Source organism: Pelophylax lessonae, assembly GCF_965119305.1.
Source record: "Pelophylax lessonae genome assembly, chromosome: 9".
In the NCBI taxonomy this organism is placed as follows: Eukaryota; Metazoa; Chordata; class Amphibia; order Anura; family Ranidae; genus Pelophylax; species Pelophylax lessonae.
Genome location: NC_138776.1, coordinates 127779208 through 127799611, shown reverse-complemented (window position 1 = coordinate 127799611; position 20404 = coordinate 127779208). Strand labels below are relative to the sequence as shown.

At 46.3% G+C, this 20404-nt stretch overlaps 1 protein-coding gene across 1 annotated transcript in view; it reads right to left on the bottom strand.

Annotated features, from left to right (window-relative positions):
• KIF20B (kinesin family member 20B) overlaps window positions 1-20404 on the bottom strand; it is a 197980-nt gene that overhangs the window by 141903 nt on the left and 35673 nt on the right. The window contains exons 10-11 of the mRNA XM_082266726.1: window positions 6399-6545; window positions 1914-2076 (exon numbers count right to left, since the gene is read on the bottom strand). Of these exons, the coding sequence (XP_082122852.1) occupies window positions 1914-2076; window positions 6399-6545 (310 nt within the window). The remainder of the gene's footprint in view (window positions 1-1913; window positions 2077-6398; window positions 6546-20404) is intronic.

Genomic DNA, 20404 nt, shown 5'->3' with positions numbered 1-20404 from the left:
CGAGGCAGCGTGCGTTACAGCTTGACGCGTTTGGTCATAGAAATTACGTCATCGGAGCTTCCATCCTGAGGAAGTAAAAGCTTGGTCCACTCAGAGTTTGTGACACCAGGGCAATAGAAAAAAACGGCCCAAGTACCGAACCAGCCACAGTGTACATATGGCGGGCCCCCGACCCTGCTTTTTTGTCAGCCGGGCCCTAAAGGCCAGGGACTCCTCAACCGGAATCATGGTGGATTTGTTTAACCTAGAAACCGGAGAGCCCACCACAGGTGGGACAGACCACTTTTTAAGCAGGGAGTCCTCATAAGGGTACAGTTTTGGACAACCTCACTGCTTAGTGACAATTTTGCCAAAGTAAACGGGAAAGGGTAACACCCTTGCCACACTGGAGGGCATGTGGGTGTCAAAAGGAACCAACGCCTCTGATGCAGCCTCAGCCGCTATTTTTAAAATCTCACGCACATATACAATCAGTGCATCCACCAGCACCTTTTCATGCATGGCTACAGGAACAGAGGAATCATCCTCACCATATGAGAAATCAGGGTGTGTTGACCTAACAGGGAGACTCACGTCTGCATAAGATTCAGGATCTGATGATGCAGATGAAGGCAGGGGACGCTTTTTGCTAGCCCGTTTTCCCAGTACCAAATCCACCTTGGACACCAAAGACTCCAGGACCGTTGTCAGTGCAGTAAGGGATTGTTGGGAACCGGAGGGGCCTGCAGCCTCAGAGGGGAGCAGGTGGGGAAACATGCTCCAGCTACTCCATGAGAAAAAAAAAAAAGAGGGACCAAAAAAATAAAAATGTGTAAAAACACTGCTGGTGGCACCACAGGTCGCCAGGCACAGAGCACCAACCGATCCTATAGTAGAGAGGGATAGGGACCCACCAGACTCCACCCACCGATCAGACACTACAGCACCAGGCTATCTGCACACACATATGGCAATCAGGAAGAGAAAGATCCAGGAGTCAGCACCAGGGGATAAGGAGGGGCTCCCAACGCCGAAATCACCGCCTAAATATGCTTTACAGTCATGGCTGCTGCTCTTAGCAATGAGAAACTAGAAAATGGCCACCGAGGCTACACAAACATGGCCGCCGAATCTAAAGCACACCGGGTACAAGAAAAAGGCGGCCCCCGCGCGGCTCACGGGGGCCCAGGAGCCCCAAAAACTGGAGCCCCCACCAGGTAAAGCCCCCTCCCAAAAGCCGATCGTCTGGTCGCGCACCCCTATCGCCAGCTCAGCACCCCAGACCAACCTGAAAAGCAGATATTGCCACCCCATGGAGAAAGGGGGGGAGGGGGGTAGACAGATGAGGGGCAAAGTGTCCACAGGGACCACGGAGAAAGGGGGGACGCTGCATGGGAAGGAGAACCTGGGGGTCCGACCATCCCCGGGGGGGGGGGGGGGGCCACATCACTCCAAAACCCTATGGGGGAGACGTTTAACTCACAGGCCAGCCCTCATCCATTGGGGCTATGTCGCCGCCGACCTAGGGCGGAGCCGAGGCCTGCGAGCGCTTGCTGGCCAGACTGGGGTGACCACTGGATTTAAAAAAAATTTCCAGCCTATCACCCAGTCCAGCAGTTGATTGTAGATTCTCACAGGAAAAATAGAAAAGTTCATTAAAAAGGAACAAAATAGCCAGAAACGAAGATCCCAGTATAAACTAAGTCCCTACGCCTGACTAGGCAGAAAAAAAAAAAAAACTGAGTACCTATAACTGAGAGTGGGAGTATACACATAGGCATAGTCAAGCTTTTTACTCCTGTAGGAGGCAGTATAACCCAATGGTTAAGAAGATTAGGAACTGTGTCAATAAACGATAGAGAAAAACTTTCCTTTTTTCCGCCTTTCATTTTAATTATGAAGCTTAGAGTCATTGGTTTCTGCATTGTACATACCTTTTGGGCAACAGCTGAGAATTTGAGCACATTAAGCGTCTCGTCATAGGAAGAGGCTGACTGCCCGATGTTCACAATCATGCATACTTTCCCTTTGCCACTGAAAAAGCTCTGAAGGTAGTGTGTCAGCTTGCTTTCCCGGAAAGGCACATGCTGCTGGATTCTAAACAAATAATATTTGACAACACAAAGTTCAGCGCAGGTGAGCAATTTGACCATATTTACAGTACAGGGAATAATTAAATCCAGCATTATTGTACAGCTAAACCCAAGAACAAAGAAAAAAAAATAACAGCCACTCAGTTCTTTAAGTGAACCTTCAGTCATTCATCTTCCCATCAATTACATTTTCTGCCTTTGTCGTTTTAACTTTGGATAGTAAAACAATTTTTTTCTGCCAGTAAATATCTTATAAACAGCCCACTTTCTCTTTCTTGTCTGGTAAAAAGCCTAGGCTAATGACATCATGCACATCTCTCTCTAACTCTCATGAGAGTTTGCCAGCAAGGGAGGAGGGGTGAGTCATAGGAGAGCCAATAAGAGCTGCAAAGCTGGAGGGGGCGGGATGAGGGTGTAGATAACAGGAGACCGCAGAGATCCATGAGGAGAAATGTGCAGGCAATCAGTGGTGCGAGTGTGTTTGTATGTACAGTACACACAGCGCTTCACTTTTTCCACATTTTATGTTACAGCCTTATTCCAAAATGGATTCAATTATTTCCTCAAAATTCAACAAACTATACCCCACAATGACAATGTGAAAGACGTTTGTTTGAAATCTTTGCAAATTTATCATATATAAAAAAAAAAAAAAAATCTCAAGTACATAAGTATTCATAGCCTTTGCTCAATACTTTGTTAAAGCACCTTTGGCACCAATTTCAGCCTCAAGTCTTTTGGAGTATGATGCTACTAGCTTGCCACACCTATTCCTGGGCAGTTTTTCCCATTCATCTTTGCAGGACCTCTTAAGCTCCATCAGGTTGAATGGGGAGTGTCGGTGCACAGCCATTTTCACATCTCTCCAGAGATGTTCAATCGGGCTCAAATCTGTGCTCTGGCTGGGCCACTCAGACATTCACAGTTATCCCGTAGCCACCCCTTTGTTATTTTGGCTGTGTGCTTAGGGTCGTTGTTCTGTTGGAACATGAACATTTACCCCAGTCTGAAGTCTAGAGTGCTCTGGAGCAGGTTTTCATCAAGGAAGTCTCTGTACATTGCTGCATTCATCTTTCCCTCAATCCTGATTAGTCTCCCAGTTTCTGGACACTGAAAAGCATCCCCGCTGCATGATGCTGCCACCACCATGCTTCACTGTAGGGATGGTATTGGCCAGGTGATGAGCGGTGCCTGGTTTCCTCCAGATATGGAGCTTGCCTTTTCAGGCCAAAGAGTTCAATCTTTGTTTCATCAGACAAGACACTTGTTTCTCATGGTCTAAGAGTCCTTCAGGTGCCTTTAGGCAAACTCCAAGGTGGCTGTTATGTGCCTATTTCTGAGGAGTGGCTTCCATCCAGCCATTCTACCATACAGGCCTGATTGGTGGAGTGTTGCAGAAATGGTTGTTCTTCTGGAAGGTTCTCCTCTCTCCACAGAGAAACGCTGCAGCTCTGTCAAAGTGACTTTTGGGTTCTCCCTGACTAAGACCCTTCTCCCCCCGATCGCTCAGTTTAGCCAGGTGGCCCACTCTAGGAAGAGTCCTGACGGTTCTAAACTTCTTCTATTTATGGATAATGGAGGCCATCGTGCTCATTGTAACATTTAATTCTGCAGACATTTTTCTGCACCCTTCCACAGATCTGTGCCTCAATACAATCCTGTCTAGGAGGTCTACAGACAATTCCTTGGACTTCATGGCTTGGTTTATGCTTTGACATACACTGTTAACTGTGAGACCTAATATAGACAGGTGTGTGCCTTTCCAAATCATGTCCAGTCAACTAAATTTACCACAGGTGGACTTCAAGTTGTAGAAACATCTCAAGATGATCAGTGGAAACAGGATGCACCTCATATCAATTTTGAGTGTCATGGCAAAGGCTGAGAACATTTATGAACATGTGATTTTATTCATTTTTTTTTTTAAAACAAACATTTTCAAAGACTTTAAACAAACTTCTTTCCCGTTGTCATTATGGGATAATGATTGTAGTAGAATTTTGAGGGAAAAAAAAAAGAATTTAATCCATTTTGGAATTTGGCTGCAACATAAAATATTGAAAAAGTTAAGCGCTGTGAATACTTCCCGGACTCACTGTATGTACGTACACACACACACACACACAGTAAAGGGGCATCCGGTAAAGTGGGACTCTTCCCCAAAGTCTAGAAATACTATGTGGTGGCATGGCAGTTTATAAGATTAGGATAAGAGGCAAGGCTCAGCAAAGGTCAGATAGCAGGAGCTAAGCCAAACTCATAGGCAGTAAGCATGAAAAGGACCAAGATGTACTGGACTCTTTTCAAGCAGGTGAAGCAGCAGAGATATTTCATCTTGATGCTGTATGGTGGGAAACAGTGCAGGCATCACTCCAACCAGCAGGTGAAGTTAGAACTCTGTCCCACAGTGTTAACCCCTTCTCGTTCCTGCCAGCATTTCTATAGAATAAAAGCACCTGACCTATGCAATTGTGGAAGCTCCCGACGCTCAGGTTGACCTGTCTCTTTAGAGGCTGAGATCTGAAATCAAAGAGACCAAGCTTTAGCAGCAACGCAGTGTAGTCTTGATTGAAGATAAAAAAAAAAAAAAAATCAGTTCTAACACAGATGTGGAAAGGACATCCATCCTCCAAGGGCACTAGCAAAACAAAGGTATGCCAGTAGTGGGAGCTGTTGTACTGGCCTACAGTTTGTGCCCAGTTATCCTGTAGATGGGTGTATAATCCAAAAGGTGTCCCTCAATGTAAAAAGGTCTTGCAAATACTGTTGCTGGGATGAGGGATCAGCAACCTACTGACATGGGCATGTCATCCAAGAGACCTCTTCCCTAAACATAATGCATTAACCGGCTCTTGGGAATAAAGGGAGTAGTATTTTTTATTTTTTTTTCCAGCTAAACCAAAACACACATAACTATGTAGTGAGGAGGGGAGAGATTGGCGCAATCAGATTGTCAGAACTGCATGCAGTATCTATGCATAAAGCAAATATGGCAAGGTTGGCTTCGGTACACAAAGTCCAGTGTGGTTTGCTATGCACTTTGATGGCCGCCTCCAGTGAAGGATGAAGTAACCCTGTATGATCCAAGACAAGAAGAGAGAAGACCGGGCGCCGATCTAAGTGTAGCAATGTAACATTTATTAACAATTTGAGGAGAACTACTCACAGGAGTAAGGTTAAAAACAGGCATCTCAACAGAGTGATGGGTTTGCAGAGGTCGTCCAGGGGGTCCTCCCGTGAGGATGAGCTGCAATCTCCTGATGTGGGACGCGCTGATCGCTCGGTGGTGGTTTGGCAGCGTGGGTCCGCAGGGAGGAGGGCCGTGATGTCACTTCCTGGAGACACTGTGCACTCGAACGGCGATGCGTTGCGGAGCATGCGCTCCTTCTTCAAACATAACTATGTAGTCACTGACACCATTGGCACTACTGGCTGCTAAACCATTAAGGCTGCATTCACATGTCAGCGTATGGATCGCGGGCAGAATCGCTGCGATTCCGCCCGCGATCCGGAGATCATTGCAAATCGCGGGACGCCTGTGCGTTGCCCGTGATTTGCAATAGCACCCCAAACGCTGAGCGATGTTGCCGCGATTTCCGCCTGCTGAATCGCGGTAACATCGCGCAAAAAAAAAAATTGCGGGACGCATTACGCCCAAAAAAGTACAAGAGCTTCTTTGGAGCGTATTGCGACCTGCGATTTTTTTTGCGCGATGTTACCGCGATTCGGCAGGCGGAAATCGCGGCAACATCGCTCAGCGTTTGGTGTGCCATTGCAAATCACGGGCAATGCACAGGCGTCCCGTGATTTGCAATGATCCCTGGATCGTGGGCGGAATCGCGGCGATTCTGCCCGCGATCCATACGCCGACATGTGAATGCATCCTAACATTCCTCCACTGATTGTGTGCTCTGCTTCGAGGATTAAAGTAAACAAACAGGCGTTATGGAGATGAAAAATGAAAAAGGAGGTTGGTTCTGTTGGCAAGCAGTGGAGAACTCCTGTGGCTGACAACAGGGCTTGGGGTGTCAGAGCAGCAGAGTCAGCACTGTCAACTCATAACAAGAATTTAGGCGCACAACAAACTTCTGTCAGACTCATGTATTTTGTTTTCTCGAACTGTTGTTTAAAAGAGATAAAGCACTACGAAAATGTGCATGTAGCATGTATTGCAGACCGTACTTAAGAAAAAAGAAAATTTAATTAAAAACAAAAAAAAAAAAAAACACACACACACACACACGAGATCACTTTCAACAGAAAATGAAAGAAATAACATTTACAACTGAGGAGTGATCAAATGCCAAGGAGGGATTTTAAACCTACTTTGACTGCTGGCTGTTCTTCAGTGCATTGATACATTTGCCAAGAATCAGTAACGAAGTGTTTATGTTCCCACTCTCTTTTAGCCTTTCACCTTCATTTTGAGTTTTTGTGCATCGCTCAGAACCTGCCAGATCACACAATGCCAGTCTATAAAATGCATTAAAAGAAAAAAAAAATAAATGTTGTTTATTTTGTGAAAGTGAGACTTCTTTATTTAATATATTATTTTCAAAAGATTAACAAAAAAAAAGGACAAAATCAGCTGTATATTTAAAGTGATTGTAAAGGCAACATTTTTATTTAAAAAAAAAAAAAAAAAAACAAACATACATGTCTATACTTACCTGAACTCTGCTGCGAATCTCCTCTTTTCGGGTCCTTCCCCAGCGCTCCTGGCCCCTCCCCTCTGTCCAGTGCACCCATGGGAAACCAATTTCTATGAGGACACTCATGCGTGCTCGCACCCAAGCCCCACTGCTGTGTCCATTGACACAGATAGCGGGACTCAGCCCCGCCCCCTTGTCCCTGGGCTCTCAATAAAGCCAGAACCGGCGCAAACACCTTGGTGAACACCCGCGGAGCCTGAAGCGAGACCAAAGGGTAACGCCACGATTTGGTAATGATCCTCCGCAATGGCGAATCGAAGGTACCTCTGGTGACCCCCGAAAACAGGGATGTGAAGGTACGCTCCTTTCTGGGCACAGTGAACAGATTGGAATAGAAACCCCGAAATCTGTCCCGATGAGGCACCAGGACCACCACTCCCTGGGCCCGCAAGTCCCGCACCGCCAGGTGCAGATCCTGCAAGCGCTCCGGAGATAGCTGAAGATTTGAGGGAAAAAATCTGCATGCTGGCCGAGAGAGAAACTCGATCTTGTATCCTGATCGAACGATTTCCTGAACCCACCAGTTCCGAACGCGGGCCAGCCAGGGCTGAAGAAAAACGAGCAAACGTCCCCCCACCCCAGAACTGGGTGAGGGCGCCCCTTCAGGCCGCAAAGTTATGGGCAGCGGACCCGGACTGGCCGGACTTCTGCTTACCCGTCCACAGCTTCCTCTGGGAGCCTTGGCCTTTGAAGGGCTTGCCCTCATAGTATGACCAAAAGGCACGAAAAGACCCCTGAGAGGGTCGAAATGAGGTAGTTTCCCTACCACGAACAACCTTAGACTTGGGAGTCTGGGGCAAGAGCGTGCTCTCACCCCCGGTAATACCCTTTGTCAGAGTATCCAAGGAGTCACCAAAAAGGCGAGATCCCGCATAGGGTAAATTAGCTAAAGTCTTGCAAGAAGCTTGGTCAACAGACCAACATGTAAGCCAAATCAGACGGCGTGTCAACACCGCCACGCTTTGGACCCGCGCAGCCAAAGGGACTAAATCTAAGTCCGCATCACACAAATACATGACACCCTGATGAATGTGATCCACCATAGCCAATGTTGTCGGCGGGGCAGAGTCAGCCACCAGGATGCGCCTGAGCACCTGCGTCCAATCCGCGACAGCCTGGGCTGCCATAAGGGAAGCAAAAAATGGATTTTTGTAAAATCTTACCGTAAAATCCTTTTCTCTTAGCTCATCGACAGACGTAGTCCTCGGTGATACACCACCTTCGGGTTATGTTACCTCCGCAGGAGCAGGACTAGACAGGAAATTAAAAAGCTCTGGCCACACCCTAGGGGCAGTCCCAGAGGGTATATCCTCTCTCTCTCTGCCTCAGCAAATCAGTTATGTGAAAAAGCAGTGCTTAGAGAATTTAACCCAACCCAACTCCAAAACAGAGGGGCGGGGACTACGTCTGTCGATGAGCTAAGAGAAAAGGATTTTACGGTAAGATTTTACAAAAATCCATTTTTCTCTAGCGCTCATCGACAGACGTAGTCCTCGGTGATACACCACCTTCGGGACGTCCCAGAGCAGTATCACAACTGAGGGGTGGGAAAATGGAAATCAAATCCCAATCTAGAAGGCCCAACCGGTGCCAACTAGAAGTTTACAATGCTCATCCTTAATGATGAGACTCAACAAAAAAAGAGAAAACAATTTTTTTTTTTTTTTTTTCAAACAGAAAAAAACCCTCGAGGTAGACCACCGGTCTCCTCAAATTGCGGCCTGCAAAACCTTGCGGCCAAATGAGGCATCCGCCGATGCCGTCACATCAATTTTATAGAATTTTGTAAAGGTATGTACCGACGACCAGGTGGCCGCCTTACATACCTGGACCACTGACGCCTGATGGCGAAAGGCCCAGGAAGTACTGAGCGCTCGAGTGGAGTGCGCCCTAACAGGGAACGGAGGACTCTGACCCTTAATAGAATAAGCCTGTACCACCGTTTGTCTAATCCATTTGGCAATGGTCGCGGCAGATGCAGGCAAACCCTTTCTGGGGCCATCCGTGATCACAAAAAGTGAATCCGTCTTACGGAATGATTCCGTAGATTTCAGGTATACCCTGATTGCCCGAACCACATCTAAGGAATGCAACGCATGTTCCCGATGATGCTTGGGCTGAGGACACAAGGAAGGTAGTACAATATCTTCATTCAGATGAAAATCTGAAACCACCTTGGGAAGAAAAGATGGCTTAGGATGAAGTACTACCTTATCCCTATGAATCACTAGGTATGGTGACTGGCATGATAATGCAGCCAGTTCTGACACCCTGCGAGCAGAAGTAATAGCCACCAAGAAGGCCACCTTCTGGGATAGAGTAAGCAAGGGAATCTCCCTGATGTTTTCAAAGGGAGGTTTCTGTAGAACCGACAAAACCAAATTAAGATCCCAGGGCGGTAAGGGCGCGCGGACTGGAGGAGCCAGGTGCCGCACCCCCTGGATGAAATTCCGCACCAAGGATTTGGTAGCTAAAGGCTTCTGAAAGAAGATTGCTAATGCTGAAACTTGACCCTTGATGGTGCTCAAGGCTAGCTTCTGCTCAACCCCTTGTTGCAAAAAGGCCAATATTCGAGTCACCGAATAGGTACGTGGAGGAAATCCTAAAGATTCGCACCACGCAATATAAGTCTTCCATGTGTGATAATAGACTTTGCTGGAAGTCGCTTTCCTTGCTTTAATAAGGGTAGGAATGACTGAAGTAGACAAACCTCTGTCCTTCAGTACTTGGGTCTCAATGGCCAGGCCATTAAAACCAGCGACTGTAAAGCACGAAGGTAAATTGGTCCTTGAGACCACAGACACTCCCTGAGACGAAGTTCCCACGGAACGTCTGCGACTAACATGTCCAAGTCGGCCAGGCCGGCTTGAGGAGGCCAGCCTAGAATTTCTAGGACCACTGGCGCTGATTGGATCTGAACCAGGCGTCCCTAGAGCTATCTGGCCCCGACCATCCGAGAAAGTCTGGTCGTTTTCTGTTCCCACACATTTATCAGATACCTGATAGTTATCAGGAAAGGTGATCTTTTCTGGTTGAACCTCAGGGACCGAAGTCACCCGACTAGAGGCTACTTGGCCTATCTGGTCAACCAGATCCGATTCCTGTGAGGTATCGGGACTAATCTTAGGAAAAGGTAAAGGAAAAGATCTTTTCAGGGAACGGTAACTACCGCTTCCTGTGGTACTTAAATGTTGGAAGGGAAGAATCGCACCGGTAGTAGTGGTTGATGCTCGATCTAATGTCCTGAATACCGGTGAAAACGTCCCCCCACCCTGAAACCGGGTGGGGGCGCACCTTCAGGCTGTGTACTCCTTTACTTCGGGTTTGGCTGGGTTGGTCCTCTGCTTGTCCGACCAGCCCTTCTTGAACCCTCCTGGAGGAGTCTTGCCTTTCCCGCTAGTACCAGCCGGGCGCCCTTTATGGGCGGTAAAGAAAGGTCCTCGCTTGTTGCGAGGTCCCTTAGCTTTTGCAGCCTGTGGCAAAAAAGTGCTCTTGCCCCCAGTGGCATCCTTAATGATTTCATCTAGGTTGACTCCAAATAGACGATTCCCCTGAAAAGGGAGATTGGTCAAGGTCTTTTTGGAACCTAGGTCAGCTGACCAGCATTTTAACCACAGCACACGTCTGAGGATCACTGCTAACTTAGATGCATGCCCTAATAGGGGAGTAGTGTCCAAGGCTGCGTCACAGATAAACCGTAGCCCTTGTATGATCTGTTCCATCAAATCAGATGTCTCCTGGGGAATATCTTTTCCCCTAAGATCTTGGCGTACCATTTTCGCCTATTCCGTAAGTGTCTGGGAAACTAGACCAATAACAATTACTGGTCTAAATGCTGACCCTATCAGAGAAAAGATAGTGCGGGACTCTGCTTCTATCTTTCGATCCACCGGATCCTTAAAGGACGAAGTGTCCTCCACTGGAATAACCGTGGCTTTATTCAGCCTGGAAATAGGCGGATCCACGATTGGTGGTACCGTCCATTTCTTAATGATGGATTCCTCAAACGGATAGCGTCTAGCAATACGCTTGGAAATAGTAAAGGTACGCTTAGAATGCTCCCATTCTCCTTTAATCTGATTACCAAAACATTTAGGTACAGGAAAAGCCTTCGCCGTCTTGATGGGCTTATTAGTACCAAAAGGCATCTCTGTTTCAGTTGCCTCTGCCGGTAAAGCCTCAAGTTTTAAGGTTTCTTGCACTGCCACAACTAGTGCGTCCACCAATGCTTCTTCCTGAATAATAGCAAGAGAAGAAGCGTCCTCCTCACTTTCTGAGGGGGCTTTACCTGGGATAGCAACCCTTGCAGAGGAACCTGCAACTGCCGTGACCATCTCTGAATCTGAGTCAGAGGTGTCAGATAGTATAGGGGTAGGCGGGGGTCGCTTCCTTGACCCCCGTCCCTGACAGGCCGCCTCCACCCGAACCACCATAGACTCCAAAATTGCTGTAAATGACTCTATACTCTGTGCACCGGCGGGTCCCGAGGCCCCCTCGAGGGAAACAGGTGGGGGAATATGTGTGGCAGGGTCCATGATAACTCCAGTTACTTCCTGGATAATATAATTCAAAAGTAAAGAAAAAAACTTTTTTTTTTTTTTTTTTTCTTTTCTGACCCCCAGCGCCACAAAAAAGCCCCTTAGTGTTACCTGCTAGCTATCGATCGAGAGAGAGAGAGATAGACCCCCAGGCTCACCACTTGATGCTCAGAGTTAAACTGCAACAGCTTACAGCGCTGTCTTGACAAACAGGAAGTCTTTTGGCTGGCTGCCCAGGAAGAAAGGAGGCGGCTCCGCCCCTCTGCACGCCTTCCGGCGCCTCCCCCAAGCTCCACGAGGTGTAGGATCACCTCAAACATGGCCGCCCCCATGCTGGAGACACGAGGCTACGCCAAAATGGCGGCTCGTGCGATCCTGCAAGAAAAAATGGCGGCGGCCTGCTGAATGGCGGTGTGCTGCAGGGCACACAACACTGTCTCTGCCTGGGGATATGGCGTGGTTGGCGGTATCGGCCCTGGCGGACCGCATGGCCGTTCGGGAGGCCTGCTAATAGCTGGAGATCTGATTTGGAAGGCAGTCTACATGTCCGTGGCTTCTGACTGGTAGGTAGCTTATACTTAACCCATAAGATTCCCAGAATGCCACAGATTACATCTTTTAAACATGTATACAATAGATTGTTAGCTCCCAAACCAAGCCTCCTGGCTTTTTGTACACAAAAAAATCACACTCAAAGTAGGAGGATCTGTGACATGTTATAGGATAGAAAGGACTCTTTCTTACCATACAGAGAGGGGCCCGCGTTCACCACAAAACCCGTCAGGGGGAAAGGGGGGAACATACTACTCACCATACCGGAACCAGGCGGGCACCAACTCCTGACAGTACCCCTCTCCACCGGGGCGGGAGGGCTGTCGACCGATACGAACGCCGTGACTCATGGTCTTTGGCGTTTCAGCGAGACGTTTAACTCGCGGGTTCAGTCCTTTTAATGGGACTTTGTCGCGGCCGACCCAGCGCGGAGCTATGGCCTGCACGCGCTCGTAGGCTGAACTGGGGTGACCACCGGATCTCAACATCCAGCCCGTCGCCCAGTTCAGCTTTCTTGCTTGAAGATCTCACAGGAACACTGGAGAAAAAGCTGTCTAGAAAAATCCTTTAAGAAAAAATTCTTGCCAGGACCTAAGATCCCAGCAAGGTGTCTAGGTCCTTACTCCTAACTAGACAGAAAATAACTGATTTGCTGAGGCAGAGAGAGAGAGGATATACCCTCTGGGACTGCCCCTAGGGTGTGGCCAGAGCTTTTTAATTTCCTGTCTAGTCCTGCTCCTGCGGAGGTAACATAACCCGAAGGTGGTGTATCACCGAGGACTACGTCTGTCGATGAGCGCTAGAGAAAATAGGTTTCAGCATTGAACCAGTAACCGCATAAGTATGGCGGGCAAGAGACTCTAATCTCCTGTCCGTGTGGTCCCGAAACACCAGGGTATCCTCCGCCGGAATCGCAGTGGACTTATTTAAAAACTGCCACTGCATGATCCACCGGAGGTGGTACACACCAAAGCTCATCAGTAGCGGACGTAAAGGGATAACGCAGCTTGAACCTACTCGGCACAGCAAAAGGCTCCTTTAAATTGCGCCATTGTTCATCAACAGCGCGCTGAAATTCCGCAGAGCAAGGAAAAACCTGCGATGTCTTGTGTTTTCCCTGCGACCCATAAGAGGACAGCAAGGCAGGAGGACATGGTTCATACTGCAAATGTAATGCTTGCTTGATAGAAGCAACCAACTCATCCATGAGTGCAAGCTCTTCAGACGAGCCAGGTGGAGAATTATCAACCACCTCTACCTCAGCCTCCCCCTCAGACCCCACAAGGTCAAGAGAGGAACAGGACCCTGAGAAGGGCACTCCAGCCATAGCAGCCCCATCGCCCTCTGACCAGAGGAAATTGATACTCCGGACCTTTTTGTGGAACGATCAGCCACCAGCATCTGCACCTGAGCAGCTAGGTTTGCCACAACAGTAGCCAAATCAGCCCCCCGCGGGGGAAGCAGCAGCCCCTTGGCCCCCCACTAAAGTGGGAGAATCCATGCCCCAGTGAGTTTTTAGAAAAAAAGGGGTAATGTCCCTTTAAGACCGCGGCGAAGCGTCTCCCACCGCACACAAACACATACACTGACCCCCACAGGGACAATGAAAAGACACTGGGTAAGGAATACAGAACAAAGGAGAGGTAAAAACCTGGAGATCACACAGGCTGCTGCTGCTACTGATCGCTGTCCCAGGGCAAAGGAAGTGATGCAATAACTGCCCGCCCCACAAGCCTCATGCAAGGCTACACAAACATGGCCGCTGAGGAATCCTCATGTAAATGGGGAGTGAGACTGACATGCAGTCCGGTCGATCGCCGCCAAAATGGCGGCGCTTGGCGCCAAAACTCCGCGCCCTGCTGCACAGGATCGTTACCAACATGTTGTGAAAAAAATGGCGGACCGCCGCAGCGGTCGCTGCATGGTATGGCACACACAAGCACCGCATGTCTCACACAGCCTGTCACACAGAACAGAGCAGGAGAGCCCCCCCCCTTCACAGCCCACAAAAAAGGCAGCAGTTTCCACAGGAATCTGACAGGGAGCTCAAAAGCCTTCACTGACATGCAGGGTCACACAGTCCCAGACTGACACCCAATACAGACAGGTCCCCACATAGAAATTTACTCACCATCCGGATGGCGTGGGGAGCCTTCCTTTGCGATCAAACCGCTGTACTGAGGACAGGGAGAGTCACAGCCAGGACGCAGTGAAACTGTGGTGCGAAACCGCAAATGGCGTCCGGTGAGGTAGCCACCTCACCGCAGCATCCCTGCAGTGAACAGGGATGGGTCGTTCAAATGCCAGGAAAACCTGAGCTGAACGCTCGATGGCAGGCTGGGAAGCCACTGGCCCACAACCTGCGACCCAGGGGGGCCAGCCCGAGACCCAGCCCGCACGATCATCTTCATCAGAAGAACTAACTAAAGTTGGAAATAAACAGCTAAGTAAAAGAAAGAGAAAAAACTTCAAATAAAATCAAAAAAGAGAAAAGTGGCTGAGACTAAGAGCCCCAGCACAAGGACAGCCTGCACTCCTGAGCTAGGCATATGAAACTGAGTTGGTATGCAGGAAGTGAGGAGGTATTGACTGAGGGGACCACCCCCTGGGGGTGGGATATGCTAAAAGCTTTGATATTAATATATTCTGTTGCCTAGCACTCCTACGGAGCAAAGGTCAATAACCCCATAGTGACGAATATGAAGAGGCGGCGACTGTCGGAGGACGTAAGAGAAAATAAATATTTCCCCTAGTTTGTAGCCGCGATAACTTTTGCGCAAACCAATCAATATACACTTACACACTTAATGGGATTTTTTTTTTTAACAAAAATACGTAGCAGAATACAAACTGGCCCAAAATGATGAAAAAAAAATGGATTTTTGTAAGAACTTACTGTAAAATCCTTTTCTCTGAAGTTCGACATACGCAGCTCCATATCTTCATTACCATAGGGTTATGCTCCTCCAATCAGGAATAGGTACTAGGCAGGAAAAATAAAATAATTTACCACGCCCATGGGGGCTGTCCCTGCAGGCATAACCCCACACACTCTGCTTCAGATTGCAGTTTCGTTGCAAGCAATGTTTAGAAGACAAAAACCCCATACACTCAAAAGTAGAGGGGCGGGTGCTGCGTCTGGCAATGAACTTCAGAGAAAAGGATTTTACAGTAAGTTCTTCCAAAAATCCAGTTCTCTATCGTTCATCCACAGACGCAGCTCCATATCTTCATTACCATAAGGATGTCCCAAAGCAGTATTGTCATGAGGGGTGGGAGAACAACGCAAAGACGACCGTAATTTCCCAAAGGCTAAACTTAGCCGACCAGGTAAAAAAGGAGCTCAACCAGGAAAAACATACACCCTCAAAGAGAACAAAAAAGATTCTCTTTAAACAGCAGCCTGCAAAACCTTGCGGCCAAAAAGAGGCAGCCGAAGATGCCAACACATCTACATTGTAGAACTTTGTAAAAAAGTATGCACGGACAACCAAGTTGCCACCTTGCAAACTTGTCTCAGACGCTTAATGGCGAAAAGCCCAAGAGGCACTCAGCGCCCGAGTAGAACGCGCCTTCACAGAGAAAGGAGGAATCTGAACCTTCAGTGAATAAGCCTGAACCACCATCTGCCTGATACATCTAGATATGGTCGCAGCAGACGCAGCCAATCCTTTACAACAGTGGTCCTCAACCCTGGCCTACAGGGCCCACTAACAGGCCAGATTTGCAAGATAACTGAAATACATCCCAGGTGATATCATTTGCTGCTCAGTGATTGCAGTACTCTAGTCTGCATCTCCCCAAGGTAATACCTAAAATCTGGCCTTTAGTGGGCCCTGTAGGCCAGGGTTGAGGACCACTGCTTTACAAGGTCCCTCAGTAAGGACAAAAAGAGCGTCTGATTTTCTAAAAGACTCAGTGGCCTCCAGATAAACCCTGATCACTCGAACCACATCCAAAGAAAGTAAAGCAATTTCCTTATATAGAATGCTTAGGCTTGAGAGTGTAAAGGCAACACAATGTCTTCATTCAAATGAAAACCAGAAATCCCCTTGGGAAGAAAAGACTGATTAGGTTGAAGTACCACTTTATCTCTGCGGACCACCAGATAGGGTGAATAGCAAGACAATGCCACCATTTCAGATATTTTGCAAGCAGAAGTGATAGCCACCAAAAAGGCAAAGTTCTGAGACAATGAAAGCAGAGAAAACTCCCAAATGTTCTCAAAAGGAGGCTTTTGAAGAACAGAAAATACCAAATTGAGATCCCATGGAGGTAGCAGGGAACGCCTCAGAGGAGCCACATGGCATACTTCCTAAAGAAAAGTACGAATTAAGGTATGCGTGGCTAACGGGCGTTGGAAATATATAGCCAAAGCAAGCACTTCATAGTTCTCAAAGCCAACCGCTGTTCAACCCATTTCTGTAGAAAAGGCCAAAACCCTAGCAATGGAAAACAAGCGAGGGTGCACCTTCAGCAAGTCCCTAGTCAAGGCAGAGTCCAAAGTCAGGACCAGATAATCCAGTCTCGTATCCTGGAAACAAACTGCAATCTGAAGCAGTGTGTGGGGTTATGCCTGCAGGGACAGCCCCCATGGGCGTGGTAAAGTTTTTTTTCCTGCCTAGTACCTATCCCGGATTGGAGGAGCATAACCTATGGTAATGAAGATATGGAGCTGCGTCAGTCGATGAACGATAAAGAAATTCCATTTTTTAATTTTTTTTTTTTATTGGAAAGGTTATAAAGCCGAAAGTAAAAAATATATATATTTTTTTTTTTTGTTTCCCAGAATTGTTGGTCTTTTTTTGTTTATAGCACAAAAAATAATAAAATCACACAGGTAATCAAATACCACCAAAAGAAAGCTATTTTTGGAAAAAAAAGGAAAAGGAAATTAATTTTTTAGGGTACAGCATCGCATGACCGCGCAATTGTCAGTTAAAGTAACGCAGTGCCATATCGCAAAACATGGCCTGGTCATTATGGGGGTAAATCCGTCCGGTCCAGAAGTGGTTAAACATGTTATCTGAAGATTAATTAAGAAAAAATTCCAGAATCCTCTTGATTAGAGGTGCTTAGGCACAACCAATAGAAAATGTCAGGCAATATTTACCTCTTTTGTTAAAGTAAATTTTAGTTTAACCCCTTCACGACCAAAAGGTCTAAACAAACTAACGCTCAAATACAATTTTGCAAACTACACATCATCGGAATTACTGTATCCTGGGGAATTATAGTTTTCCAGGACAAATTGGGCTTTCATTAAGTGGTAAATATTAAAAGAACGTCTTTAGATTTGTTTTATTATAAAAAAGAAAACCAATCCAAAATAGATAGTATAATTTTTTTTTTTTTTTTTTTTAATTAAGCGGTTTTTAAATTAAGCTGTTTTTTGTATGCAATTACTAAGACACATCACCAAAAAATAAATGCAACATAACATTTTCCTGCTCCTATTGCAGAAATCCCACATGTGCATTATTTTTTTTATCCAAAAGTAGTAAGGGAAAAAAAAAAATGCAAAATGGGTTGAGAGAGCAATAATACTTCCTCCCATCTATGCCCTGGCCAGTGACATACAACACCAATTCCAAAAAAAGTGCAAAAGCTACATAAAAACAAAATCTTGATTTGCAAATCTCATAAACCCATATTTTACTCATAACAGATAATCGTAAACATACGGAATTTTATAGAAAATGTTTTAAGAACAAAATAATGAGATTTTTGACTTACCGTGAAATCCATTTCTCTGATGTTTATTGGCGGACACAGCTGCAGTCCGCTAATTCTTGACAATTGGGTTATGCTGCCTCCTACAGGAGGACACCAGGCAGAAAAAAAACTTCTGGCTACACCCATGGGCAGTCCCAGGGGTTATACAAGCAGTGCCAGGAGAATTACAACTCCAGAGGTGTGGGTGCTGTGTCCGTCAATGAACATCAGAGAAATGGATTTTACGGTAAGTCAAAAATCCCATTTTCTTTCGTTCATTGACGGACACCGCTCCTGTCATTCTCAACCATTGGAACGTCCCAAAGCAGTGTCAAACATGAGGGGTGGGAAACGGCAAAAAAATTCTCAAGGCTAAAAGCAGTAGCCAACCAGGTGACAGGGGCTCAACTAAAACTGGAGCCCACCTGAAAAAACAATGCACCCTCAAAGAGGATCAGGTCCTCTTGACCACTTGCCGACCGCTCCACACAGATTTAATGTGGCAGGAAGGCTCGGCTGCGCATAATTACTTAGATCTACGGTATTATGTGCACGCGGCTTCGGCTGTAAATAAGACACAGATCTGTCTCTGTTCAATCCACCCCCCACAGTTAGTAAGAATATCCAGGAAACACATTTAACCCCTTAATCACCCCGAGTGTTAACCTCTTCCCTGACAGTGTCATTTATACAGTAACATATTATTTAGCACTGATCACTGTATTAACCACTTTACCACCAGAGGATTTTGCTGTCTTACGTTCAGGCCACTTTTTGCGATTCGGCACTGTGCGACTTTAACTGACAATTGCACGGTCATGCAACGCCGTACCCAAATGAAATTTACGTCCTTTTTTTCCTGCAAACATAGCTTTCTTTTGGTGGTATTTGATCACCTCTGCGCTTTTTATTTTTTGCGATATTAATAAAAAAAATATACAAAAATTTTGAAAAAACAACATTTTCCCACTGATAATGGGGTACTTTGACGCAGTGGTGGGCTTGAGCACTATATGGCCATATGGTGGGACCAAATCCCCATTTTTATTTATGGATTGTTTTCAAATTTGGTAATTTCTTTTGCATGTGTGCGCTATTCTTTTTTAATAAACAATATTTTTCTACTTTGACAGTTAAAAAATATCCAATATATTCAATTTCTGTCATATATTGAGGCCAAAATGTATTTAGTTACATGTCTTTGACAAAAAAATTCTCAATGAGCATTTTTTTAACCGCTTTAAGACCGGAAGATTTAACCCCATTGCTGACCAGGCCATATTTTGCGATTCGGCACTGCGTTATTTTAACGGACAATTGCGCGGTCGTGCCACGCTGTACCCAAAATTTTTCCCAACAAATAGAGCTTTCTTTTGGTGGTATTTGATCACCAATGCGATTTTTACTTTTTGCGCTATAAACAAAAAAATAGCGACAAATTTTGAAAAAACAACAATATTTTTCACATTTTTTTATATGAAATTCCCCCTCAAAAAAAATGTAAAAATCAAAATTTTTTAACATTGTAGGCCAATTTGTTTTCTGCTACATATTTTTTGTAAAAAAAAATGCAAAAAGCGTATTTTGATTGGTTTGCACAAAAGTTAATCGCAGCTACTAACTATGGGAAATGTATGTCATTTCTATTGTTTTTTTTTTTTTTTTTTTTTTAACTAGTAATAGCGGTGATCTGCAATTTTTTTTGCAGGACTGCGACATTGCGATGGTCAGATCGGACCCTTGACTGACATTTTTTTACACTTTTGGGGGTACCAGTCACATTACTACAGTAATCAGTGCTATAAATATGCACTGTTACTGTAAAAATGACACTGGCAGGGAAGGGGTTAATTTTTATTGGTGATCAAGGGGTTAATGTATGCCTGTTGCTTACTAACGTGTGTGGGGGGAGGGGACTGAGTGACACAGGGACAGATCGCAGGTTCAGCTATGCTGAATCCTGCAATCTGACCCTGTCTGTCACTTAGGAGATCCGCCCGCTTTGTTTACACAAGCGGGCGGATTTCCACACACGATCCCCAACGATCGGGGAAGAGCGGCGGTGATCACCGCCGCTCCTCCCCTGGCCTGACTCGCGCTGTGACTGAAAACAGCGGGAGCGAGCCTCCGGCGGCGCACGTGCGCCGCCCATAAGGGGACGAGTCCAGCGAGTCGCTGGACAATATCGAGCCACTTTGCCGCAGTACGGTCAACGTGACCGGTCGGCAAGTGGTTAATGTCACTGGTCCCCAAAAAGGGTCACTTAGTGTCAGATTTGTCCGCCGCAATGTCGCATTCCCAATGAAAAGCGCTGATCGCCGCCATTACTCATAACAAAAATTGTAAATGCTATAACTTTTGCGCAATCTAATTACATGCTTTATGGGATTTTTTTTTTTTTACCAAAAATATGTAGCAGAATACAATTTGGCCTAAACTGATAAAAAAAAAAAATTTTGATTTTTTTAAATTTTATTGGGAATGTTTTATAGCAGAAAGTAGGAGAAATTGTGTTTTTTCAAAATTGACGCTTTTTTTGTTTATAGCGCAAAAACGAAAAACCGCAGGGGAGGTGATCAAGTACCACCAAAAGAAAGCTCTAATTTGAGGGGGGCGGGGGGGGGGGGGATGGACATCAATTGTATTTGGGTACGGCATTGCACGACCGCGCAATTGTCAGTTAAAGCAACGCAGTGCCGAATCGCAAAAGATGGCCTATTCATTAAGGGGGTAAAACCTTCCAGGGGGCTGAAGTGGTTAAACAGAAGCCTGCAAAACCTTGCGGCCAAAAGAAACATCCACAGATTCCAACACA